This window comes from Balaenoptera ricei, chromosome 21 (assembly GCF_028023285.1).
Source record: "Balaenoptera ricei isolate mBalRic1 chromosome 21, mBalRic1.hap2, whole genome shotgun sequence".
NCBI classification, from domain to species: domain Eukaryota; kingdom Metazoa; phylum Chordata; class Mammalia; order Artiodactyla; family Balaenopteridae; genus Balaenoptera; species Balaenoptera ricei.
In genome coordinates this window covers 31,858,153-31,885,801 of record NC_082659.1, presented here as the reverse complement: position 1 = coordinate 31,885,801, position 27,649 = coordinate 31,858,153, and the positions used below count along the sequence as shown (strand labels likewise).

The window sequence follows — 27,649 nt, the reverse complement described above, 5'->3', positions numbered from 1 at the left end:
CCATTTTTCTCCCAGTTTTCGTAGGGTCTACCAATCAGTTTAAGATTACCCAAAGAAATAGGAGCAATGTGTACCTTTTCCTCCCCAAGTACATTTTATAACTTTTACCTGTTCTCTTCATCTAGGAAGAAAGGTTTTGGTGGGACCGCGGGAATGGCGTTTGTGGGAACAGTGTGTTCAAGGAGCCACGCGGGCGGGATTAACGTGGTACGTTTTGTTCTTGATGTTCATCTTTGGAATCTGCATTAGGGAATGTCCAACATTCAGTGACTCTATACTTCCTCTCCTAGTCCTTACAGCAATATTTTGGCTATTATGAGGGACATGGTAGAAGTGGCAGATGTGTTCTTTCCCTGGAGACTGGATTAAGTTTTCTAATATTTATTGTGTGTTTATTAGCACCTCACTTTTTATGGATGAGGAAACAGAGCCTCCATTTGAGAAAATTAAGTCAGAACAATGAACTTGTATTCCCATCAACCACCATGAATAATCTGTTGATGCTAAAGGAATTAATCTGTTGCTTAAAGAGTCTATCTCTATCATCAGTATGTTAAGTCACACCAGTTTCCTACTAGACTGCAATGTCTACACACTGATGTTGGACGCTTGCTTTATCACGTAGGCTATCAATATTGTAGTGATGAATTTCCTTTTGTGAAAAAGTAATCTGAGAAACAAAAAGCATATCCTTTTTGTTCAGAAACCTAATGAATACCTTCCTGTGTTTGGGCAGTTTGGGCAAATCACGGTGGAGACATTTGCATCCATTGTTGCTCATGAGTTGGGTCATAACCTTGGAATGAATCATGATGATGGGAGAGATTGTTATTGTGGAGCAAAGAGCTGCATCATGAATTCAGGAGCATCGTGAGTAACTGAATTCTTTCTTTTTATTCTTTTTCCTTTTTCTTTTTTAAAACTATTTATTGAACATTTGTTTAATGCTAAAAATAAACAATGAATTGTTTGGATTGGAGTAATGTGTATCTTTTTGAATTAGAGTTTTCCCCAGGTGAATGCCCAGGAATGGGATTGCAGGATCATATGGTAGCTATATTTTTAGTTTTTTAAGGAACCTTCACACTGTTTTCTATAGTGACTGCATCAATTTACGTTCCCACCAACAGTATAGGAGGTTTCCTTTTTCTCCACACCCTCTCCAGCATTTATTATTTGTAGACTTTTTAGTGATTGCCATTCTGACTGGTGTGAGGTGATAACTCATTGAGTTTTGATTTGCATTTCTCTAATAATAGCGATATTAAGCATCTTTTTATGTGCCTGTTGGTGATCTGTATGTCTTCTTTGGAGAAATGTCTATTTAAATCTTCTGCCCATTTTTTTGATTGGGATGTTTGTTTTTTTGATGTTAAGCAGTATGAGCTGTTTGTATATTTTGGAAATTAATCCCTTGTTGGTTGCATTGTTTGCAAATATTTTCTCCCAGTCCGTAGGTTGTCTTTTCATTTTGTTTATGGTTTCTTTTGCTGTGCAAAAACTTTTAAGTTTAATTAGGTCCCATTTGTTTATTTTTTGTTTTTATTTCTGTTACTCATTTTTTGGAGAGGGATCCAAAAAATATTGCTACAATTTATGTCAACAAGTGTTCTGCCTATGTTTTCCTCTAAGAGTTTTATAGTGTCTGGCCTTACATTTAAGTCTTTAATCCATTTAGAGTTTATTTTCGTGTATGGTGTTAGGGAGTGTTCTAATTTCATACTTTTACATGTACCTGTCCAGTTTTCCCAGCACCACTTATTGAAGAGACTGTCTTTTCTCCATTGTATATCCTTGCCTCCTTTGTCATAGATTAATTGACCATAAGTGTGTGGGCTTATTTCTGTGGCTTTCTGTCCTGTTCCATTGATCTATATTTCAGTTTTTGTGTCAGTACCATACTGTTTTGATGACTGTAGCTTTGTAATATAGTCTGAAGTTAGGAAGTGTGATTCCTTCAGCTCCATTCTTCTTTCTCAAGATTGTTTTGGCTATTCAGAGTCTTTGTGTTTCCATACAAATTTTAAAATTTTTTGTCCTAGTTCTGTGAAATATGCCATTGGTAATTTGATAGGGATTGCATTGAATCTGTAGATTGCCTTGAATAGTATGGTCATTTTAACAATATTGATTCTTCCAATCCAAGAACATGGTATATCTTTCTATCTGTTTGTGTCAACTTCAATTTCTTTCATCAGTGTCTTACAGTTTTTGGAGTACAGGTCTTTTGCCTCCTTAAGTTGGTTTATTCCTAGGTATTTTATTCTTTGATGTGATGGTAAATGGGATTGTTTCCTTAATTTCACTTTCTGATATTTTGTTGTTAGTGTATAGAAATGCAGTAGGTTTCTGTGCATTAATTTTATATCCTGCAACTTTACCGAATTCATTGATGAGCTCTAGTAGTTTTCCGGTAGGGTCTTTAGGATTTTCTGTGTATAGCATCATGTCATCTTCAAACAGTGACAGTTTTACTTCTTCGCTTTCAGTTTGAATTCCTTTTATTTCTTTTTCTTCTCTGACTGCTGTGGCTAGGACTTCCAAAGCTATGTTGAATAAAAGTTGCGAGAGTGGGCATACTTGTCTTATTCCTGATCTTAGAGGAAATGCTTTCAGCTTTTCACCATTGAGAATGATGTTAGCTGTGGATTTGTCCTATATGACCTTTATTATGTTGAGGTATGTTCCCTCTCTGCCTACTTTCTGAAGAGTTTTTGTCCTAAACAGATATTGAATTTTATCAAAAGCTTTTTCTGCATCTATAGAGATGATCATATGGTTTTTATTCTTCAATTTGTTAATGTGGTGTATGGCCCATTTTTAAAATTGTGTTATTTGTATTTTCGTGGGAGAGCTGGATTTGACATGAACACAAGTCATGTCTTTCCTCAACGTGTGTTGGAAGCTATCACCTTAGCAGGGGTTGGGACTGGGGATGGAGGGGCTGGAGCTGGAGCTGGGTTTGTGATGGGACTTCCCCTCTGCTTAGTGACCAACACTGCCATATCGGGCATGGGGTTTGGTCCCCAGTTGCTGGAGCACAAGCGCTGAGGATCGGGTCTGAGCCCGCTCTGTTCCCTTTAAGTGTGTGCTGTCCCCTTTCCCAGCACCAGCACCCTCTCCCTGGGCAGGGGGGGAGCAGTGCTGGGACAAGAGGGGCTGGTGTGGGCACTCAGCATGGGTCTGGGCACAAGCTGCAGCAGTCCAACAGCAGGCAGAGATCTGCAAACAAAGACAGTTTTGTTTCTTTATTCCCGATTTGTATGTCTTTCATTTCCTTTTTTATTGCATTAGCTTGAGTGGTCAGTTTTGTCTGATATTAATTTAGCTGTCCCAGATTTGTTTTTTGTTTTTGTTTTTTTTTTTGGTAATGTTGACAGTATATGTTTTCTATTCCTTTACTTTGAACTTTTCTTTATTCTTGTGTTTTAGATATATGCTTCTAAACAACCTATATTTAGGTTTTATTTTTTTAATCCAGCCTGGCAATATTTGTCTCTTAATTGAATCATTTAATCTACTTATGTTTAATATGATCACTAATACACTGTATTTATGCAAATGTAGGTGACACTGATTATAAGATACCATTATTAACATACCACTTAGAATGAAAAAATGGTGCCTATCAAGTTAATACAAATTTTAAGATGAATCTCAATTTCAGGGTATTTTAAATGTGTAAAGAATGTGTTTTAGAAAAACACATCAAATCTGCTGTATTACAACTGTGGATTTTAGTTCCCTGCTAAAATTTTCAAGCTTCTCATTTTTCTCTCTGACCATAGCAAGCAGAGATTTTCTCTTTTTAGGTTATTGTTTGATAATTCTAGTATTTGGAGACTTTATGGGACTATATCTGTTTTTTTTTTTCCCTTATAGTGTCTTTTAATTTTTTTATAGTTGTTCTCACAGTATCTTGTGTCTTCATGTTATGTTTTGATAAAGTATTGGACATTGTATTTGAACAATTTTTGGTAAGAAATAATTTGAGAAGTAGGATTATGTTATCCTTGGCGTATTAAATCTTCTTTTTGAGGACAGATTTCCCACCTTCTACTTCATATGCTATTTCATGAACATTAGTTGACTGTTAGGCGTTTTTTTTTTTTTTTTTTTTTTTTTTTTTAAGAAATTCACGTTCTTCTATTTATTTATTTATGACTGTGTTGAGTCTTCGTTTCTGTGCGAGGGCTTTCTCCAGTTGCGGCAAGTGGGGGCCACTCTTCATCGCGGTGCGCGGGCCTCTCACCATCGCGGCCTCTCTTGCTGCGGAGCACAGGCTCCAGACGCGCAGGCTCAGCAATTGTGGCTCACGGGCCCAGTTGCTCCGTGGCATGTGGGATCTTCCCAGACCAGGGCTGGAACCCGTGTCCCCTGCATTGGCAGGCAGACTCTCAACCACTGCGCCACCAGGGAAGCCCCGTTTTTTTTTTAGATGCAAGTGATATAGATGCTAGAGTTTTTCCAGGTAATCAGTTGGATCCAGTTCTGTTTAAAAAGTGGATAATCTAACTTTGTAACATAATTTTTATCATTATTTAAGATATTTGAGGGACCTGGTAGTATTCCCCTCACACACAGCTCTTGGATTCCTGGACGTGTGAGGGGTGCTCTTCCTGGGAGGTACCTTTCTAGAGAAATGGCTTTCTTAATTCTGCCCCTCAATGCCACGTACATCAGAAAGCCTCCATAATCGGAGGCTTTTAAAAAAGTGCTCTTTTTTTAAAAAAAAAAAAATCTAATTAAGTGTCATCACTTAGAGTTCTTTCTTAGGACTTCCTATTCCTAGGCTGTGGGGATTAGGATGGTAGTGGTGGAAACGTGTTCTGCTTATTTCCAGATTAGTCGTAGAGAGAATGTTTTAAATGATAGTTGGTTTTTTTTGGTCATATCCTGGTAGACCATTTCCATCACTGTTAGTCCCATTTTTGTCCTTTTGAATCAGTTTTGTAAAACTCACCTAGATGTGACAAAAGAGATTCGGAGATGCTTTAGATTCATATCTTAGTACCCAGAAGTGATAGAGAGTAGGGGTACTTTAGTTGCTATTATTCAAGCCAAGTATCAGGAGAAAGATCATCCTTCTTATTACTGTAGGTGACATCCAAGGATGACTAGGGAGAGAATATCTTCATTTTATTATCCACAGTGTTAGTGAAGGCCAACTTGGGGATGTTTGTTATTATCTCCACATACTAAACAGCATAAGAAGTGGTTATGATTTTGTTATCCTTTTCAGTACTATAGTCAACTTCATTGTGGGTGAAACAGATTTTTTTTTTGTAGATTGCTTTAGAATCACACATATAAAACATTGTTTCTATGAGAAAATGTGTTCCAAGGACTGTATAACAAGCTTATTTCAAAAATAATCTGTTCAGAAGTGGTGAACTTTGTAGATTAAAATTAGGAGCTCAAGTGTAGGAAATATACACATATGTCTGTACAACTCCTGTGATTATTAGCTGATTAATATATTCTTACAGAAAACATTATTGAATATGTACTGTGTGGTAGGCACTGTACTAGCCATATAAGGAACAATAATAGGAAATAAAAAAACGATCGTTTAAATTGAAGTCTCCTTGTTTATCAGATAATTATCACATGCTCTAGTTTGACATTTCTACTTGAGGTCCTTAGACTCAAACTCTTGTTGCCTTTCCTAAAACCTGCTCTGCCCCCATCTTCCCGTGATAATTAATGATAGCGCCTTCCTTCTAGTAGCTCAGGACAAAAATCTCAGTCACCCTTGACTTCTCTTTTCTCACATTCTTTGCCTTAATGTCTATTTCTCTAAACCACATAAATGATCCAAACGCTTCTTACTGCTTTCACCACTGCCACGTTTGTCCGTCATCATCTGTTGAGTGGACTTCTTCCTGCTTAACATAGCAAACATGGTGATCTTATTAAAACATAAATCAGATCACATCATTCCTGCTTCACACTTTCCATCGTGTCATTCCCCCCTCCTTATTTCACTCATCGTAAAAAGTCAGATTCTTGCAGTGGCCTCTTCCCACCTTGCTGTCTGTATCCCGCACTGTCTCACTCCACTCCAGCCGTGCTGGCTTCCTTATCTGTTCCTTGAACAGGCAGTCTTCTCCCCTCGGGCTTTTGCACTTACTGTTTGTTCTCCCGGTAATGATCTTCCCCTAGAAATCCAGTTTTGATTCAGTTGTCTCAGTATTTGAAGTGCCTGTCCTGACAGCTCTTTGAAAAACTGTAGTCGCTCCTCCCCCTGCAGAGGTCGTCTTCTTCACCTCCTCATCTTTTTCCCCAACGTCACTTGTCTTCTAATGTACTATTGAATTTATTTCTTCATTATGTTTATAGTCTGTTTCACTCAGTACAATGTTGCCTTCACAGGGGCGGGGATTTTTGTCTGCCTTGTTTACTGTTTTCTCCCTTGCACGAAGAAGAGTGCCTTGTACATGATAGATGTGCCACAAAGATTTGTTGAAGGAACAGTGTTGTACAAAAGGACTCCTCCTTACAATATTCCTAAGCAGAGAGTAGCAAGAAAAAGAAGAATGTGGAAAACGAGTGTTTTGGTCATTGTCGGAAATCTTGTGCTAGGTCTTTACTTTCTGTGTGACTGCTTTCCAGTCCGAAGAGCCAGGAGCCAGGCGCCAGGACTGTCTACTTCCTGGGAGACTCTGGGCCGGTTAGCGAAGAAGAGTTTACCCAGGGGACAAAGTCTCCCAGAAAGGATCTGTTTCTTAGATTCCTTGGATGTACAGAAGACACAGAATCAATAGGAATGCTTTCTCAATCACTGTAACGTAACACGGTTCTCATTCCCACTGCTACTTTTGGTACCCTTGCTCAAACTGATAAAAAAGAGATTCTTTCAGGGCACCAAATGTCCCCAATAAAATTTTAATGTGACTTGGATTTCTCAAAGGTTCTTGTTTTATAGTTGAGTGTGTCTCCCGCTAGTCTTCAAAAGTGAACATAGCCAGTGGGACTATCTAAAAATATCGTTATTGAGTAAAACAATAACTAAAAACAACCCAGCAACACATAGAAACACATCAAAATTGTGTTCGTATAAATAGCACATAGACAGTTCAAGTTGGACCGTTTCTAGAAGCCTATCTAGCCTTCAGAGTATTAACTACAGTTCTTAGAAATTACCATCAGAGGCATTTAAACCTCAAACTGTAGCTGAAATTCTGCCCTGTGCATGCTGCTTCTCGGTAGCTATCGTGCGTGCATCGTCGCTGGATTCACATTATTGTCACATAGCTCCTAGTAAGCGTTAGTGAAGGGAGCGTAGGAATGTCATTCAGCAGAGTGAAAAGAGGTTGGGGAAACAGAGCTCGCTTCACATATTTGAAGAACCTTTACTATGGAAGACAAATAAAACTTAATTCTAGAGAGGACTAGATAATTTTTGAGGTCTCTTCTGATGCTGAGATTTATGATTCTGTGAATATTTTCTGTATCTTCTGCCATTTTATTTTTTATTTTTTGCCATTTTATTTTTTATTTTTTTCACCATGTCTCGCAGCTTGCAGGATCTTTGTTCCCCGACCGGAGACTGAACCTGGACCCTTGGTAGGGAAAGCGCGGAGTCTTAACCACTGGACAGCCAGGGAACTTCCTCTGTCACTTTAAATGTTCACTTCTTGATGGTTGAAGACATGACTTAAGATTTTCAAAGTGAGTAATTGCTATGACTTAAGATCTTTTTCTTCATGTTTATTACAGAGGTTCCAGAAACTTCAGCACTTGCAGTGCAGAAGACTTTGAGAAGTTAACTTTAAATAAAGGTGGAAACTGCCTTCTTAATATTCCAAAGCCTGACGAAGCTTACAGCGCTCCTTTCTGTGGTAATAAATTGGTGGACCCTGGGGAAGAGTGTGACTGTGGTACTCCAAAGGTCAGTTTAATGTGTGATGTTTGCTTTGCGAAGTTACCTTGGGATTTGCAAAAAAATAAAATAGCTCAGTTTGGGCAACTCTAGCATAGGAGCTAAAGTAAAATTTAGTGGCAAAATGAGGATTGGTATTTTGCTTGTGGGGATATGTTCCTGGGGTTGATCATCCCCTCATTCCTAGAACATAACCAATGGTGTCATCTGTTTTGGTGTCCAGGAAAGCGCCATGTTTATTCTTCTGTTTTTTTGCTACCGTCTACCATTTCTGTTATGGTTACTGAGTCATTTATTTATTTTAAAGAACGAATCAGTTTTTCTCTTGGCTCTTTACTTATAAGCTTTTACTATTCTGGCACTGCCATTGCAGAAACATTTATTCAGTTGACCTCATTTTAATAGTAAATTGAAGCTGGCCCATTGTCCAAGTTCTTCGTTAACAAAGTTCTTGCTACTCAAATTAACATCCTCCCTTTAGTAAGCTTCAGTTCACCTACTGCTCTCTGGCTTTCTCACACCTGTTACCCACACTTACTGCCATAAGTCTGTGCCCATCTTTATTATTATTCTTCTATATCTCAGCCATTCTCCTCTCAAAATGGCCTACTTAAGACTTCCTAGACAAGGCTTAGGAGGAAAAAAAATTTTAATTAAATTTCAAAAATTAAAAAAAATTAAATTTAAATTTTAAAGAAATTGGTTCAATTGTATGTAAACTTTACTATATTCTCAATCTTTTCCACAAGTGCTGCTTCTTCTCCCTTACCTGACCACACATCCCTGGCTTTTGCCAGAAGGTTTTACATTCTAGAAAGACAGTATGTTTTTTTGTTTTTGTTTTTGTTTTTGTTTTCTGGGGGGAGGGGCGCGCCGCTTGGCTTGTGAGATCTTAGTTTCCCAACCAAGGGTCGAACCTGGGCCCTCGGCAGTGAGAGCACAGAGTCCTACCCACTGGACCACCAGGGAATTCCCAGGCAGTATGTATTTTATGATGAAATTGTCATGGGCCTTCATTGCACTATTGCTGCATGTCAGCAGCCTCTGCTAAATGTTTTCCATGGTATGATCCTCACAATAACTCTAGGAGATTGATATTTCTTTATATTCTCATTTTCAAATGAGGAAAATAAAGCCTAATGAGGTTATGGTTAATCTCTAAATTAATGTTATACTGTTAGGATGACCAAGCTCTTCTTTCCAGGCATTCTCCTAAAATATTATATATGTTTTGATTTCTCCTGACTGTTTACTTCATTATCGAACTAATTGAAATAGTCTATATTTGCTTCTCTAGCTTTTTTTATTTTAAAGTATTTGTTTATTTATTTATGGCTGTGTTGGGTCTTCGTTTCTGTTTGAGGGCTTTCTCTAGTTGCGGCGCGCGGTGGCCACTCTTCATCGCGGTGCGCGGGCCTCTCACTATCGCGGCCTCTCTTGTTGCGGAGCACAGGCTCCAGACGCGCAGGCTCAGTAGTTGTGGCTCACGGGCCCAGCTGCTCCGTGGCACGTGGGATCTTCCCAGACCAGGGCTCGAACCCGTGTCCCCTGCATTGGCAGGCAAACTCTCAACCACTGCGCCACCAGGGAAGCCCCGCTTCTCGAGCTTTTGCACTACAAATTACTCTTGAAAAAAGTACCTCTTCCCCCTCAAATATCACAGGTGTTGTTCTTGGTATAAAAGTTTCAAACAGCAAGCACAAGCAAAATTCCCCTTTATTTCTCCCATACATTTTTTCACTTCCTTCTGCAGTGGTAATCATTCTTACAAGTTTAGTGTGTTTCTTTATAGATTTTATTCTATGCATTTATATACCTATATACAGTATGTACATTTGTACCATAGTTGGGTTTGTTTTAGGATTTTATTTTTTTACATAAATGAAATCTGATTTAATACATTGCATGCAGAGTTTTTTTTTCTATTAATATATCCTGGAGATTTTTTCCGTGTCATTATGCTATTTACACATAATCCTTTAATCTGCTGATTAGTATTTCAGTATAAGGATGTACTGTGATTTATTTCACCATACTCTCGTTAAAGGACATTTACTCACTGTAGTGTATTTTTCTGTTGCAAACAGTACATCCTTGTATATGCTCCATGTATGTGTGTGTGTGTGCATACCTACATATACAAGTATTTCTCTAAGATAATTACCTAAAGGTAGAATTATTGAATTGCAAAGTATGTGTGTTTTTAATTTTATTAGAGACTACCAAATTTCCTACAAAAAGGCTGTGTCAGTTTGCACTTTTACCAACAGTATGTCATGGCATTTGGTGTCCCCCATAGTTTTGTAACTGAGCAAGGTACAAGTTTTACTCCTCTGTTTCAAGATTATCATCATATAGCCCCTCTATAATTTTTTCTAGCATTTTTGTACTTACAGTTTTTTGTATTAGCTCTATAATTGGTGTGGGGGGGGTCATGTGGAGTGAGCTAGAGAATTAACTTTTACCCATTAATTGTCAGTTGTTGCAAAACCATTTAAAATGGTACTTTCACCATAAATAAAATTCCTGTATACATAGTCTATTTCCGGATTCTCTTTTCTTTTATGAAGCCATCTGTCTGTCTTGCACAGTAGCTGTGAAAAAAAATTAACAGCTGTATTGAAGTATAATTGAATACAATGTCAAAAAAAACCACCCCAAATTCAGACTTAGATAAGAAAAGGCTTTATCCAGAAGAAAGACTATTGTAGTAGGGAGAACATGCTGATCTCAGACATCTGGAAGCATCTCAAAATCAAACAAAAAGGTTTTTCTTTTATAGGGTAAATGTGGGAGCAAACAGAGATAAGCAGAATCTTTTATGGGGAAGCTGGATAAGCAGGGGAGAATAGCCAGTGAGGTCTGATAGGAAGTTGTCTTTTGGTCAGCTGATTGCCAGGAGAAGCTGGGAAGGGGTGGGGATACTTGTACCCTTTTTTTTTTTGTGGAGACAAGCAGAGTTCAAGGGCCTATAGGAAAGAGAGAAGGCTCACTAAAGTTTGGTCAAGACAAAGCAAAGGGTAAGAAACAGGCAATTATAAACACTTGTCAACAATGAACTGCACCCGTTTAATGCATACAAGTTAGGTTTTGATACCTGTTTGCATATGTGAAACATATGTTTTTGTGCTTTTGGTGTTACATCTAAGAAATCTTTGCCTAGTCCAAGATTGCAAATGTTTTCTCCTAGAAGCTTTATCATTTTAGGTTTTTTAAAAAAATAAATGTATTTATATTTTATTTATTGACTTTTGGTTGCATTAGGTCTTTGTTGCTGCACACAGGCTTTCTCTAGTTGTGGCGAGGGGGGGCTACTCTTTGTTGCGGTGCGCAGTCTTCTCATTGCGGTGTCTTCTCTTGTTGCGGAGCACAGGCTCCAGGCACGCAGGCTTCACTAGTTGTGGCACGTGGGCTCAGTAGTTGTGGCTCACCGGCTCTAGAGCACAGGCTCAGTAGTTGTGGCGCACGGGCTTAGTTGCTCCACGGCATGTGGGATCTTCCCGGACCAGGGATGGAACCCGTGTCCCCTGCATTGGCAGGTGTGGATTCTTAACCACTGTGCCACCAGGGAAGTCCATCGTTTTAGGTTTTACATTTAGGTTTATGATCCATTTTGACTTAATTTTTTGTACGGTGCAAGGTATAGATCATTTTTCAAAGTTTCAGATTTTTATTATGAAATAATTATAAACGGACAGACTGTTGCAAAAACAGTCCAAAGAGTCCTATGTATTTTTCGCCCAGTTTCCCCCAAAGGGTGACAAATTATATAGTGATAGTGCAGTATAAAAACCAGGACACTGACGTTGGTATGTTAACTAGATTACAGACTTTATTCAGCTTTTCCATTTTAACCTGCATTCGTGTGTGTGTGTGAACTTTTATGCAGTTTTATCCCATATATAGATTTATGTAACCACCACCTCAATTAAAATACAGAACTGTTCCATCACCACAAAAGAACACCCTCCTGCTACCTTGTCGTAATCACACCCACCCTGACTCCAGCCCTTATCCCTGCCCCTGGCTTCCATCGGTGGTTTTGCCAGTTCAATAATGTTTGCCATTTCAATAATAAATAGAGGGACTTCCCTGGTGGTCCAGTGGTTAGGACTTTGCCTTCCAATGAAGGGGGTGTGGGTTCAATCCCTGGTCAGGGAGTTAAGATTCCACATGCCTCGGGCCAAAAAACCAAAGCATAAAACAGAAGCAGTGTTGTAACAAATTCAATAAAGACTTAAAAGAAATAATAATAAATGGAGGGACTTCCCTGGTGGTCCAGTGGTAAAGAATCTGCCTTACAATGCAGGAGACGCAGGTTCGATCCCTAGTCGGGGAACTCAGATCCCACATGCCTTGGGGCAACTAAGTCCGTGCGCCACAAACAATGAGCTCATGCGCCTCAACTAGAGAGCCCGTGTGCTGCAAACTACAGAGCCCACGTGGCTGGAGCCACAACTAGAGAAGAGAAAACCCGCACACCACAACTAGAGAGAAGCTCAAGAGCTGCAATGAAGAGCTTGCACACGCAACAAAAGATCCCACATGCCTCAATGAAGATCCCACGTGCCGCAACTAAGACCCGACACAGCCAAAAATAAATAAATAAATCTTTAAAAATAATAATAATAAATGGAATCATACAACATATAACCTTTTGAGACTGACTTTTTTTCACTAAGCGTAATGCCTTTGAGGTCAGTCTAGGTTGTTGCATGTGTTAATATTTTTTTATTTTTTATTAGTGAGTAACTGTCCATTGTATGGATATTACTTCAGAGATTTGGAATAATGTTTAGGTTGGTATCTCCACCAGCTCAAAGGACCTATCTGAAGTTTGTTTAACCATTCACCCCTTAAAGGATATCTAGGTTGTTTTGCTATTATGCATTTTGCTATTATGAATAAAACTGCCATGAATTATAGTCCACTCTTTATCATCAGAGAATTAAAGAAAAATATGGTCTTCATGAGTAAACATATGAAGAATCTCAGCAGAGAAATGTATAATAAAGAACCAAATGGAAATTATAGAACTAAAAAGTCTAATAAATGAAAGATTCCCTGGGCAGAATTAATAGCAGACTAAGATGGCAGAAAAAGAGTCAATGAACATGAAGTAGAACAAAAGAAATAATCCAATCTAAAGAAAAAAGAAGAAAGATTAAAGAAAAATGAACAGAGCATCAGGGACATGTAGGCAATATCAAAGAGCCTAATGTAATTATAAGTGAAATCCCAAGAGGAGAGTGAGAACGAGATGGGAAAAGTATTCAAAGAAATAATGGCTGAAAATGTCCCATATTTAACAGAAAATGTTAAGTTACAATTCTAAAACACTAAGTAAAGCCAAATCAGAATCATTACTAAGAGTGATTGTAGGCACATTGTAATCAAAGTGCTGAGATAAGCAGAAAATAATGCAAGAAGTCAGAAGAAAATGGGGAACAAATGTATAAATGGCAGCTGATTTTGGGAGCAGAAGACAGTAGAACAGCAGATTTATAGTTCTGAAAGGAAGAAACCGTCAACCTAGAATTCTGCAACATAGGAAAATAAATATTCTTCAAAAATTAAAGCTTATTTCCCCTGCTCCCTTCTCTCCTCCTCCTCCTTTCTCCTATCGTCTTCTTTCCCCCTCTCCTTTCTCCTTCCCTTCTCAAACAATTCATACCTGAAGACATTAGTTGGAACATAGGAGAGTAGATGTCACTGGGTGGAAGGTTCGGGGCAGGGGTAGGGAGCCATGGTGGGCCAAAGTGGGGTGAGAGAAGCCAAGCAAGATAAAAAGAATGTCCACATGGGTGGAAATCCACCCAACAGAGAAGTCAGACCCTGAGCATGAAGAGAAGTGCATTTATGGATGCTTAATTTCCTGTGATCATTAAACACACTGTTATAAACTGAATGTTTGTGTCCCCCAAATTCATATGTTGAAGCCCTAATCCCAAGTATGTCTGTATTTGGAGAAGGGACCTCTAGGAAAGTAATTAAGGTTAAATGAGGTCATAAGGGTGGGCCTTGATCTGATAGGATTAGAGTCCTCATAAAAAAGAGACACTGGAGAGTTTGCTTGCTTTCTCTCTGAACACATGCTCTGAAGAAAGGCCATGTGAGCACACAGCAAGAAGGCAGCTGTCTACAAGCCAAGGAAGAGAGTCTGCGCCAGAAACTGTATTGGCTGGAACTTTGATCTTGGGCCTCTAGCCTTCAGAGCTGACGTAATAAATTTCTTTTGTTTAAGTCATTAGTCTATGGTATCTTGTTCTGGCAATCCCAGCAGACTAAGACACATATTTTCTGTGATTTCAGTCCTTTGAAATATGTTGAGACGTAGATAATAGCTAAAGAGTCGCTGATAAATCCAGAAGGATAGTAAGGGACTGTTTCCAGAGAGTAACTGTTACAGCCAGGTTAGAAGAAAGCATAGGTCTAAGATAAGAATTTTATTAATGCATATTGATGACAATAATTTATTTCTTTATTGACAGTCATTTTCTCTTCACAGGAATGTGAATTGGACCCTTGTTGTGAAGGAAGTACTTGTAAACTTAAATCATCTGCTGAATGTGCATATGGCGACTGTTGTCAAGACTGTTGGGTAGGGGATTCCTCCCTATTTGGAAAAAATAGAAAAAGGAAAAATATGCATATATCAAAATTGGTTTTCTCTGATCTGTAAGAGAGTACTATTTTTATTACCTGATTACATGAAAAGTTTTATGACACTTGTTTGCAGTTTTGTGTCATGTTCTTTTACGACAAGTGGTCTAAAGAGATTTTTGTTCTTAAGTAAAAACATTTTATTTTTCTGATTTAAGAGTGGTCTATGTTTTTCATTAAAAATTCAACAATAGAAAGTAGACACTGAAAGACCCTCTATCATTTTACCCTTTTCAGGTAGCCATTGTTTGGTAATCTGTTATTAGTCACTTTTTCCTATGTAAATGTGAGTATGAGTGTGTGTTTGTGTGAAAGTGGGTAAACATGGGTGTACATATTTTTACTATGCACTTTTTTCAGTAAGATACCATGGATTTTCTTCCATTCAGGTAGTTCTACAAGGTTATATAGTTAGTATTCCTTTGTATGGCTGTACCATAATTTCTTTATCTGGTCTACTAATGATGGACATTTAGATAGCTTCCAATATTTGCTTATAAGTGGAATTGTTGGACAGAGTATACATATGAAAATTTTTGAGACACATTTTATATACCTTCTACAAATGTGCCAGTCTGTAATTGCCAGTATAATCAGTACACTGATTACTGTACAGTGTACAGTATTGATTACATCACGTAAGCACTATTTTTGTTTCCTCATACTAACATTGGTTGCTAGCCAGTGTTCCGATCTAGGTTAGTTTGATAGGTGTAAAGTGCTTTTATATCTTAGTTTAATTTGCATTTCTTTTGGTTATCAATGAGGCTATGCTTTTTCATTTTCCATGTTTCATGACTTTTATGAATAGCCTATTATGGGCCTTTGTTCATTTTTCTATTGGGTTATTTAATCTTTTGTTTTTGTTAGAACTTTTTATAGATATAAATACTGTGGTTTCCAATTTGATTAATTTGTGGGAATTTTCCTGATATTCCTGTTCAATTTCAATCCTATTACCCTAGTTCCTTCCAGGAGGTACTTTGTGCCGAGGAAAAACCAATGAATGTGATGTTCCAGAATATTGCAACGGTTCTTCTCAGTTCTGTCAGCCAGATGTTTTTATTCAGAATGGCTATCCTTGCCAGAATAACAAAGCCTATTGTTACAATGGCATGTGCCAATATTATGATGCTCAGTGTCAAGTCATCTTTGGCTCAAGTAAGATATTTTATTTATATTGATTGCTTTGATTTTATTTTTTTGTTTTAGTTTTTGTTAAAAATGGAAAACAAACATTATTGCTAAAATTGAAGTTCTCCCGTTTCCTCTCTCCTATCATGTCTCCCTCTTTCCTTCTCTGTAGGCAATCATGGTCATGAATTTGATGTGTCCAAGTTCAGTTGGTGATTTTTGTTTTTATAATACTTTCTCACCTCTCTATCCTGTGTATATTAACATTATATGTATACATATATATGCACAGTATTGTATTCTAGATTTAATAAATTCATGTAAATAGTATGGGGACATACATATGGGTCTTCTATTTTAATTGTTCACTCAAAATGTTTTTGCAATCCATCTGTATTGCTATATTTAGATCATAGAGCATTAAAGTATTCTATTATATTTTTTATTGTGTCTCTTTTTAAATATTTCATTTTTATCAAAGTTATACATACAATAAAGAGCCAAATCATTCACAAGATTTTATGAAAAAGTAAAGTGTGCCTCCACATAATAGCCCCATCCCTTAAGGCAACCATTTTTACCTTTTCTTGCTGATTTCTAGCCGATTACTTTGTTACTTGCTCCAGGTCTTTAGATAATTTCTTGGTAATGCTACTTTTCGATTTTTCCATTCTAGGTATTAACTGTTAATTTTTCACTGCGGAGGATGAGAATTTAATTTCTTACCTTCTCTTCTTTCAACACTTGTCAGCTCTCATCCTACTCATGCTCATTTTTCATTCTCCATCCTCTTAATATGGATTAATTATAATTTTAGGTAGAGCAGTGTTGACTGTTGTGATGTTGTAATTTATAACAAACCAAAAAAAATTGGTCTTTGTCCAGTTCCTGGCATGAGCTCCTAAAACCCTTGGAATTTCCCAAGTAATGAGAGCTGTAAAAGTGTCTTTTGTTATGTCAATGCAGTGACTTTTGGAAAGCCCCTCAGTGACTTAAGGATGGGGCTGGTTGCCAGGGAACTAACCCTGTGATTAGTTGGAACTTTCAGTTCCCTCACCTCTGGGACTGGAGATTGCCGTACTCACAAGTGGCCAGTGATTTAATCAATCATGCCTATGTAATGAAGCCTCCATGAAAACCCAAAAGGACAGGGTTTCGAGAGCTTCTGGCTTGGTGAACAAGTGGAGATGCAGGGAGAGTGTCACACTTGGCAGGGCCTGGAACCTCCAAGCCCCTGTCTCTATACCTTGCCCTATGCATCTCTTCCACCTGGCTGTTCCTGAGTTATATTCTTTGATAATACACCAGTAATCTAGTGAGTAAAATGTTTCTCTGAGTTCTGTGAGCCACTCTAGCAAATTAATCAAACCCAAGGAGGGGGTCATGGGAACCTTGATCTGATAGGGTCGGAGGAGAGAAGACTAAGCATGAAATGGGACTTCATTTATGTTAGTCAGGTCATGGGATACAGTGGTAGAGATCTGTGAACTTCTGATATATTTTGCAGAAATGGACAGGTTACTGCAGACCAAAAAAGTACTTACAGATAGGCATTTTAGAGAAGCAAATGCTATTATTTAGCAAGTATATTATCTTTGTAGAGGCCTGCAAAAAAGTCTAGGACGACCGAAGGAACCACATTACTGGGGAGGGCTTGTTATTAATTTAGTCACTTTTTCCTAATATAAATGTGAGTGTGAGCATGTGCTTTGCTAGAGTTATTGCCATGTGACGTTTATCCTGTGCAAGTATTCTGCATCCATTTTCAGATTACTTGATCCTCCACCTCTTTTTTCTTCCAACTCCTTTCACTGCATATCCATTTTCTTGTAAACTGAACAACGTAGTATCAGGTGTGTAAGACAGACACATGAATTTCCATTATTAGATAGAATGTACTGCCAAAATGGCTTCAAAATATTTCCAAATAAAATATTTTTAGGAATATATAATTAAGTGGAAAAATCAAACATTAAGTGGTACATATATAAAATATAAGAAAACAAGAATGGATTGATACTTTATTAGCTGTCATGGCTATTTTTCAATGTAATTAATACCTAAAGTAAGCATCCATATATGGTAAGTTAAAAAAAATAATACCTGGAAGTGTTTTCACCAGCCCTCCCAGGCTGATCTAACCAGGGGTGCAGTAGACCTGTGTTTGAGAGCAATGAGAATTAATATGCTGAAAGTGCTACCATACTGTGCATGGTTTTTAATTTCATCATGGTTAATAATTTCATCTTGTTTAATGACACTTCTTTGAGGACTTGAGTGCCCGAGTCCAGGCTAACTTTTAAGTACCATCTAAGCTTTATTTTCACATTTTGTTGTTAATTATAAAATGTGGAACAAAATGTTTTATCTGTAGGTCCTGAAACCTTTTCAGAGGTGTTGAGGCAGTTTATCCAGGCGTGTGGACTGTCATAGGGAATACTTTTATTTCTGAATTAAATTGCCATAACTTAAAAAAATTTTTTTTTTAATTTTGATTTTATTGGAGTATAGTTGATTTACAATGTTGTGTTAGTTTCAGGTGTAGAAAAAAAATTTTTTTTGATGTTGCAGAAGCCAAGGCTGCTCCAAGGGATTGTTTCATTGATGTGAATTCCAAAGGTGACAGATTTGGCAATTGTGGTTTCTCTGGCAATGAATACAAGAAGTGTGCCACTGGGTAAGTGGAGGCGAGAGTATAAAAGAATATGAAAGATTGTAAGATCAGTCATCTTTAGTATCTTTTACAGCTCCTTGTGACTGCCGACTTTCTCCCCCTTAGACATCTAACTTTTCAAACTTACAATTTTGTAACACATGACTTCAGAGAGATTCTGAATAGGAAGGGTAAAATTATTCATACCTTTTGACATTATCTGTCTAAAATATAATGATTTTTAGAATGTTACTTTTGTTTATCCTGTTCTACAATAAGAAGCCCAAATAAACACTCTTCTCCCTCTTCCTTTCATTAAAAGATTATGCTGCTAAATCCATACGTAAAGGTATCTGCAGAATTAATTCTGGACTTCATCATTTTCTTCTGGCTCCATATAATTTGAAAGTGACAAATTAAAAGCCTTTTTTGTTTCTATAACATTTGCACATTGTAAAAAAATTAGTATTATTACAAAAATATAAACAAAAGTCATCCATAATCTCTGTCTGTATGTATTCACTAATTTCAGTGTATGTCTTCCCTTTTTTTGTTGTTTCTGTGCACTATACATACACACACTAACATTTTGCATAATTGGAATTATTCTATAATACTGTGCTTCTCTTCTACTCACTTCACCTCCTACTCTGCCAATTAGGCTAAGCAACTGAGGTAAAACAGTGCTTACTAAGAAGAAATAATAACCGTGACCTCCGTGTTCCGAAATCCAGCAGACATCTTTAGGTCTTCATGCTTCTGGACCTCTCAGTAGCATTCAACTATGTTGACCATTTTCTCCTTGAAGACACCCCTTTCCTTGGCTTTTGTGTAGAATGTTCTCCTAGTATTTTTTTCTGTTTCCGGATGCTCCTTTAATGTATTTATTTGTAGGCTCATCTTTCTCTACTGAGCCATTAAATGTGAAATACTTCAGCTCTACTGGTCTACATGTCGTCCTCTGCCACAGGGCCTTGGCACGTGCTGTTCCTTCTGCCTGGCATGCTCTCCTCTCTGCCATTTTAAGTATAACTTCTCTAAGAAAGACTTCCTCAACTTCCTTAACAGGGTCAGATGTCCCTCTTATAGATGTTCTTAATGCTGTGTGCTTTTATTTTTTTAATGTTAGCCAAATTATGTTGTTCTAATTCTTTACAAATTAGTTATCCACATAAAGTATATTTCACAGAATATTTAGAATATACCTTTCTTCATATATAAAACAGAGTAGGTTGAAGGAAGTTAGAAAAACAAGAAAGCATTTCAAAAGAGGGTATGAACATAACTGTTTTGACTACCTTGTACAGTCTCAAAACTAGTTGTAGATATAAGTTCTCTTGCATTTATATAGCACTCTTTTTCTGGGGAAGTCAAACTATTATTCTTAATAAATTTTTAGTATATTTAAATTGCACGGGAAGGTTATGTCCAAACCATTGCCTTAGCAAGAATAATCACTTAAAAACGATACTGCCTTAGAAAAGATATTGGGTCGGCCAAAAAGTTCGTTCGGTTTTAAGTAAAAACACAAGACACATTTTAAATTTTCATGAAGAACTTTATTGAACAACATATTCACTGACCGAATGAACTTTTTGGCCAGTCCAATAGATAGTGTAATAGGTAATTTTCCAGATAAAGGGAAGGTCAGATACAAAACCAGTTATAGGCACAGCATTTTCAAGATTCTTTTATGGTGTTTAGAAAAGACCAAGGAGGGCTCTGTCCTGCACTTGGAGGAACTGGACCCATCTTGGGTAACATAATTAGGCTAAATCAAAATGAGAAAAGTAGCAGTTTGAAAGTTGAAGGAAGGATGAACTGGTTAAAAAATTGTATGTTTCTCTTTCATTGAATTTGATGTGTTGTATTTTCCTTATTGTTCAGGTCATAATATTTTCTAAGTTACACTGTGATTTCTCCTTTGACTCATGTGTTATTAAAAGTGTATTGCTAATTTCCAAATATTTGGGAATATTCTGGTTATCTGTTTGTTTTTGATTTCTAGTTTAATTCCATTGAGAACATACTCTCTGTGATTTCAGTTCTTTTCAATTTATTGAGATGTGAATTAGTGTCCAGCATATGGTCTATTTTGGTGAATGTTCCATGTTCAATTAAAAAGAAAAGTGTATCTTGCAGTTGTTGGATATATTATTCTATAAATGTCAAGTTAATTAATGGTCTTGTTCAAATCTTGTATATTTTGGGTGTGTGTGTGTTTATCTGTTTACCCTTCAGTTTCTGAGAGAGGTGTGTTAAAATCCCCAGCTGTGATTATGACGTTGTCTGTTTCTTTTAGTTCTATAAATTTTTGCTGTATGTGTTTTGAAGTGTGTTCTTCAGTGCTTATGTTATTAGGTGCATACACATTTAGGATTGTTATGTCTTCTGGAAGAACTGATCCTTTCATTACTACCAAATATAATACTTCGGAATTTTTTTTGTAGTATTTGTCTCATAAAACATCTCATTTGTTTAAGTGACCATCTGGTTACCACCCTCGTCACTACACTGTAAAGTCCATTCTGTGTTTAACATAGTGCCTGGCACATTGTCATAGTAAGTGCCTATTAACTGTTTGTTGAATGAATGAAGGAACAGATGATATATCTAATGGGTGGAATTAGTGTAACTAATTGAATGAGCTGAGCTAAACCTTGGGATAAGTGGATTGATGCAGACCTGTAAGGGGCTTGCTACATATGCCTTATCCTTGTCTTTAGCCTGGTCCCATTTCCATACTTTTATGAATATCTTAATGAAAATATAGCAACTACATTTACAAAACTTAAATTACTGGGTAGCTGATTTGAAAAGCATTTTATAATAGTAATATAAGGATAATGTAATATAGTCATTAGGAATACACATTTGAAGTTAGACTCTGGGTTTGAATACTGCTTTAACCACTTAAGATCTCTGAGACTTTGGACAAGTTATTTCGCTTACATACTTCATTTTTCTCTTCTGTAAAATGGGACTAATAATGGTACCTATTTCTAAGTGTTGTTTTAAAGACTGAATGAGTTGGTGGATGTTAATACTAAGAAGAGTACCCGGTTCATTGTAGGACTTACCATCATCATCATCATCACCCTCTTTATAATCATCCCCATCATAGAAAATGCATAAAATCTAGAAAAGTCTCAAGAAACTGGTCACATATGGTCCTGTCATCCAGAGATACTGTTAAATTTTTATTGTTATTTCCTTCTCATGTGTATTCATAAGCATATAAATATGTATCATACACATGTATACATACACATATGTGTACTCAGAGACCCACATCTGTGTGTATAAACAAAATTGCATAGTATGATTTATACTGTTTTATAAGTTGATGTATTTACTTTCCACTCTATTAAGGGCATTTATAGGATATACCCAGCTTCTTTTAACCATTTCCTTATGTTAGAAATGTAAGTTGTTTCCAGTAATTTGTTTTTTTAAACAAGGCTGTGATAAATACATTTTAAGTATTTATGTCTCTGATTGTTTCTTTAGTAGATTTTTCTCAAAAGAAAATGGAAGATAGTTTTAAAGGCTCTTCATAGATGCTTCTAAATTGGCCTTCAAAACGTTTGACTGATTTATACTTCCACTACTCCCTCATCAATGTCAGAGTATTGTCTTAAGAAATACTTTTCCAATTTGTTACATCAAATAGATATTTCATTCTTCCTTTGAATGAATTTGTAAATACTTATTTAATTTCTTGTTGTTGTTTTTCAAAAATGTTTAAAGGGATACAGAGAAAATGTGGTTTCCACTCTTACTCTCTTTTTCCCTCTTCCCACCCTGCTCTTCAAGTGTGTCTTTGAGCCTCTTGTCTGCCTTTCCAGAGTTCATTATGCACATATACACTCCTAGTCCCCACCCGACTCCCACCCCCTGCTGTGCACATTGTCTTGTTCCATTTCACCAAAAGAGCTGTCCTCTCTTTCAGAACATAGATGGTGTCGTCTTTTTAAACTATTTATTTATTTACATTTTTTATATTTTTATACAATTTTTAAGGGTTCCTTTCCATTTACATTTATTACAAAATATTGGCTATATTCCCCATGTTGTATTGTACAAATACATCCTTGAGCCATTCTTAACACTCAATAGTTTGTTAAACTTTTTAAATGAAAAGTTTTAAATACACAGAGAAGTAGAAAGAATAGTATGATGAACACACATATATCCTAGATTAAAACATTGTTAATATTTTATCATATTTACCTTGTCTAGATTTTGCTGAACCATTTTTAAGTAAATTATCAGCATTATGATGCATCACTCCTAAATTCTTGAGTATTCATCTCCAACATATAAGCCCGTTCTCAATACTGTTATCATACCTAACAAAATTAAGAGTTTCCTAATGTCATGTAATCCCTGGTCAATATTTACATTTCTCCAATTGTCCATGTCCTCAAATTGTCTTTCATAGCTGTTTTTTTTTTTTCCACATCAGGACTCAACCAAGGTTCACACATTGCATTTAGTTGTCATGTCACTTAAGGCACTTTTTAAAAAAAAATTAATTAATTTTATTTTTGGCTGCATTGGGTCTTCGTTGCTGTGAGTGGGCTTTCTCTAGTTGCGGTGAGCGGGGGCTACTCTTAGTTGCGGTGCGCGGGCTTCTCATTGAGGTGGCTTCTCTTGTTGCGGAGCACGGGCTCTAGGCACATGGGCTCAGTAGTTGTGGCTCGCGGGCTGTAGAGCGCAGGCTCAGTAGTTGTGGTGCACCAACTTAGTTGCTCAGCAGCATGTGGGATCTTCCCGGACCAGGACTCGAACCTGTGTTCCCTGCATTGGCAGGCAGATTCTTAACCACTGTGCCACCAGGGAAGCCCCACTTAAGTCACTTTTAATCTAAAATATTCTTCTTCAGTTTATTTATTTATTTTTTTTCAATGACAGTGACCTGAGGAAATGACTGGGCCAGTGGTCTTTTAGGGTGGCCCATGTTCTGGATTTGTTTGGTAGTTTCTTCTCAACATTGCTTAACTTGTGTCTTTATTCCCTGAATTTTCTATACATCAGAAGTTAAATCTAAAGTCTTAATTAGATTCAGGTTAAACATTTTGAATACTTCATAAGTATTTGAATACTTCGTAAGTGGTAGATGATGTCAAGGAGGCACATAATTCTGGATTGTCTTATTATTACTGTCACTAAGTGGCAATGACCAGATCTTGCTCTTGTAAAGTTAGGTCTTTCCCACTGCAACTATCAAGTAATATGTGGAGTGATGATTTTGTATCGCATAAATATCCAGTTCCCCACCAGTGTTTCACCTCATGGTTTAAGCATGCATTGATGATCCTTGCCTGAAGCAGTTATTCTATTGGTGCTTGCAATATAATTTTTATTACTATAACAATGAGCATCTCTTAGTTTTGTTGGCTGTTTGCATTTCTTATTTTGTGAATTGCCTATTTGCATCTTTGCTAATTTTTTTCTGTTGAAGTGACTATCCTTTTAATGATTTGTGACAGTTTTCTTTTAATATGTTAAGAGTATTTTCCTTTTACTTCTTAATATGTCACTAAGACTATACATGAGACATTAAGTATATCATAGCAGCATGAATTTTGGTAGGTTCCAGTAGATGCTAACTGAGATCTGCTTTCTTCTATGCTTTGTTTTAGAGGTTTTCATATCTAATTTCAACTAATTATGTGAGATAGGCATCATTATTTAGCTCTTGTTTTTCAGATGAAGAAACTGAACTTAAGAAAGTTTAAGCACTTTACTCAGGTTACCTCGTGAATAAATGGTGACATAAGAATAAATGTAAAGATGGGACAAAATAACTAACTCTTAAGTGAAGGATGGAAGGAAGAGGACGCTTAATAGCAGCATGTGCAAAGAGTAAATAGGAGTGTTAGCTGAGGATAAATTCAAGGACATCAATAATGTAATGTAGTTACCATAAGAGCTACTGTCATCCTGGGCTTCATAGAAGTACAGTATCTAGAATAAAGGAAATGACAGTTCACCTTGTTCTTTGCTTGTCAGGCTGTAGCTGAAATTTCATGTTTTACTCTGAGCACTGTGCTTCAAGAGGGAGGGAGACAAACTAGAACATATTTAGAGGAGAGCTTCCTTGTTGCATGAGAAATGATTGTAGACTATTGTCCTGTGAAGTAAGTAATTAGGACCTACGTGATAATTGTCCTAAAAAGCTGCCATGTGGAGGAAAGAAAAGACATTATCTGTGTGGTCTCCTGTCGAAGATCTGGGACCAATGAGGAAAAGTTATAGGGAGAAAGATTTTAACTCAAGAAGTAAAAGATATGATAGCTGGTATGAGAATATTTAGGAGGTGATGAATTAGAGGAATTGGAAAACAATATCCTATAATGACTTGGCAGTGATAGCATAGGGGAGATTTAAGAATAGGGTAGGTGCTTGGATCAAAAGATAATCAATTAGGACTTCCCTCATGGCACAGTGGTTAAGAATCCGCCTGCTAATGCAGGGGACACGGGTTCGAGCCCTGGTCCGGGAAGATCCCACATGCCGTGGAGCAACTAAGCCCGTGTGCCACAACTACTGAAGCCCGTGCTCCTAGAGCCCGTACTCCGCAGCAAGAGAAGCCACCGCAGTGAGTGGTACCCTACTAATTTGCATCTTGGCATCCACTTACCTGTTCTCTGCCATATTTAAAGAGAGCTACTTTGATCTCTGTTGCTTTCACACACGTTTTCTGTTGAGATTCCCTTTAGCTAAACAGCAATATACTCCCTGCCTATATACTAAAAATATATAATTTTTCTTTTGTATCTACACTGGATGCATTGTAGTTTGCATTATTTCTCTATCTTTCCAGGAATGCTTTGTGTGGAAAGCTTCAATGTGAGAATGTACAAGAAATGCCTGTATTTGGAATTGTGCCTGCTATTATTCAGACTCCTGGGAGAGGCACCAAGTGTTGGGGTGTGGATTTCCAGCTTGGGTCAGATGTTCCCGATCCTGGCATGGTGAATGAAGGCACCAGATGTGGCGTTGGAAAGGTAATCATAATGTTTTCTAAAACAAAGTAAAATTTTAAAAATTAAAAAAATCATTATATAAAGCTAGTGGTTCTTTTCTGGGTATAAAAGAAATCTCTGTTTATTGTAGAGATTTGGGAAAATAGAAAGCTACCAAGAATAAAAATAAGAACAGCTATACCTCCTGATGATTTATAGCCATATAATGCTTTCTTTTTTTAAAAAAAAATTTATTGCAGTATAGTTGATTTACAATGCTGTGTTAGTTTCATGTAATGCTTTTTTTAACTTCAGAAATGATCAGTTTTCATCATGGTCACCGGATCTGCTTAGATTAGAGTATTCATTATCTGCATCTCATTGGATAATTTCCACAATTCCATTAAAGAAACTTCTGCATCCATTAAAAAAAAAAAAGGAACAGCTATAATTCTATTATCCGATTTCTTCATTGGGGTCATATATTATAACCTGTGTTTTCTATGTTGTAATATACTGGGCATATCCCCCCCTCCCCATCAATGTGCTATAATTTATTAGCCAGGCTGCTATTACTGGGATTTCCAGGATTTTGTGTGAGTGTGTGTGTGTGTGTGCATGCATCCGTGTCTTTGTACTAGAAATGTCATGACGCTTGTCCTGCCCATGCATCCTGCTACCCTGGCCACAGCTGTTTGGATCCAGTGTGAGCCAAGAGTTAGCCGCTGACTTACTACCAGCGGTCCCGGATGACAGGAGCTACGCCTAATTCCTTTTTTGGGGGGGAATATATAAGTAAAGAAAGGTAGTTAAGAGTAGCACTGCAACTACGAATTCTTTGAGAGATAGCATGATGTAGGAGGAGGGCTAGAAGGGTTATAGCGAGCTTAAGCTATATACAAGAGACGGAGGGAGCAGGATTGTTGAACAAGTTGAAGAAACCAACTCATGGGAGAATAGAGGAGGAGAGAGCGAACACAATCAATTGATTATGGGACAAATGAAAAAGACAGAGGGACCCACAAGTTACCTCAGTTTCTACCAAGTTTTCAGTTCCAATTCTGTTGCCCCTCACTTCTTACCAAAAAGACCCTGGTATTCTTGTGCCTGCCCTTGCCACGCCGTAAACTCAACTGCTGCAGGTACTATAAACAATGCTGAGGTAAATGGCTTTCTAAAAAATTTCACAAAATCCTGATTATTTTCTGAGGTTAAATTACTATAAGGGGGTGTGTACTTTTAAGGTTTTAGATATAGTTTTGCCAAATTTCTCTTTAGAAAAGTATTTATTAGTTTATCTTCCAAGCAGTTTTCAATAATAAATGTTTTAACTCTCTATATCCTAGTCAGGATTAGGTGCTATTGTTTTTAAACTTTCATTTGGTAATTTTCTTTTTACTCTTTCTTGATTATTAGTGATGTTGAATTTTTTTGTCTCCATATATTTATTCCTTCTTTTGTGATTTGCTTGTCGATGTTATTTGTTCATTTAAAAATTGATGTGTTTTTCTTATTGATTTTAAAGAACTTTAACATATGTCATATAAGATGTCATGTAATACATGTAATATGTTTGCCCAGTTATTACTTGCCTCTTCCTTTTGTTTTTAGTATTTTTTTGCCATGTTTACATTTTTATGTAAACAAATCTATTATTCCTTTCCTTTATGGTTTCCAAGTTTACTTACATGTTTTACAAGACTTTCTTAGTATAGTATCAGAGCATTATTTTCTAGTAGATTTTTAATTTTTTTTTAATACTTAACTCTTTAATCCAGGGGAATATGGAGTGTATAGTATGAGGTTGGCATTCTTCTTTTTTTCCTTTTTCATTTTATTCATTCAGAGATGATGACTATATGCTGATTTCTAATGTTACTTTTTTTCAGAATGGTTTGTTATTTGCCTTCACCTCAATTATAATCTCTCTTTTAATTTGAAATCTTATTTAAATTACTTATTAAATTTTTACATACACTTGGGCTTGATTTCTGCTTTTTCTCTTAATGTCCACTGACTGGTCTGACTACTCATGTGTCAGTATTGCCTTCTTTTAGTTTTTGTCAGTTTTATAATATATTTTTATTATCTGGTCATACAAATGCCCCCTCATTCTTTTTTCCTAATTTTCTTGGCTATTAATATTCATTTATTATTCCAGATGAACTTGAGATCATTTTGTCAAGGTGCAAAAAAAAGTTTTTAAATAAAAGCTCTTTGGAATTTTAGTTGGGATCAAATCAAATTTATGAATTTGTAATGGGGAAAAGTGACATCTTTACATTATTCAGTCTTCCCATAGAAGAACATGGTATGTCTCTCGATTTTTTGGGGGGGTCT

At 36.8% G+C, this 27,649-nt stretch overlaps 1 protein-coding gene across 1 annotated transcript in view; it reads left to right on the top strand.

The window, feature by feature from the left end:
* Positions 1-27,649, top strand: part of ADAM9 (ADAM metallopeptidase domain 9) — a 102,483-nt gene that overhangs the window by 44,652 nt on the left and 30,182 nt on the right. The window contains exons 10-16 of the mRNA XM_059909413.1: positions 126-207; positions 737-870; positions 7,723-7,894; positions 14,394-14,486; positions 15,514-15,709; positions 18,254-18,359; positions 25,168-25,351. Of these exons, the coding sequence (XP_059765396.1) occupies positions 126-207; positions 737-870; positions 7,723-7,894; positions 14,394-14,486; positions 15,514-15,709; positions 18,254-18,359; positions 25,168-25,351 (967 nt within the window). The remainder of the gene's footprint in view (positions 1-125; positions 208-736; positions 871-7,722; positions 7,895-14,393; positions 14,487-15,513; positions 15,710-18,253; positions 18,360-25,167; positions 25,352-27,649) is intronic.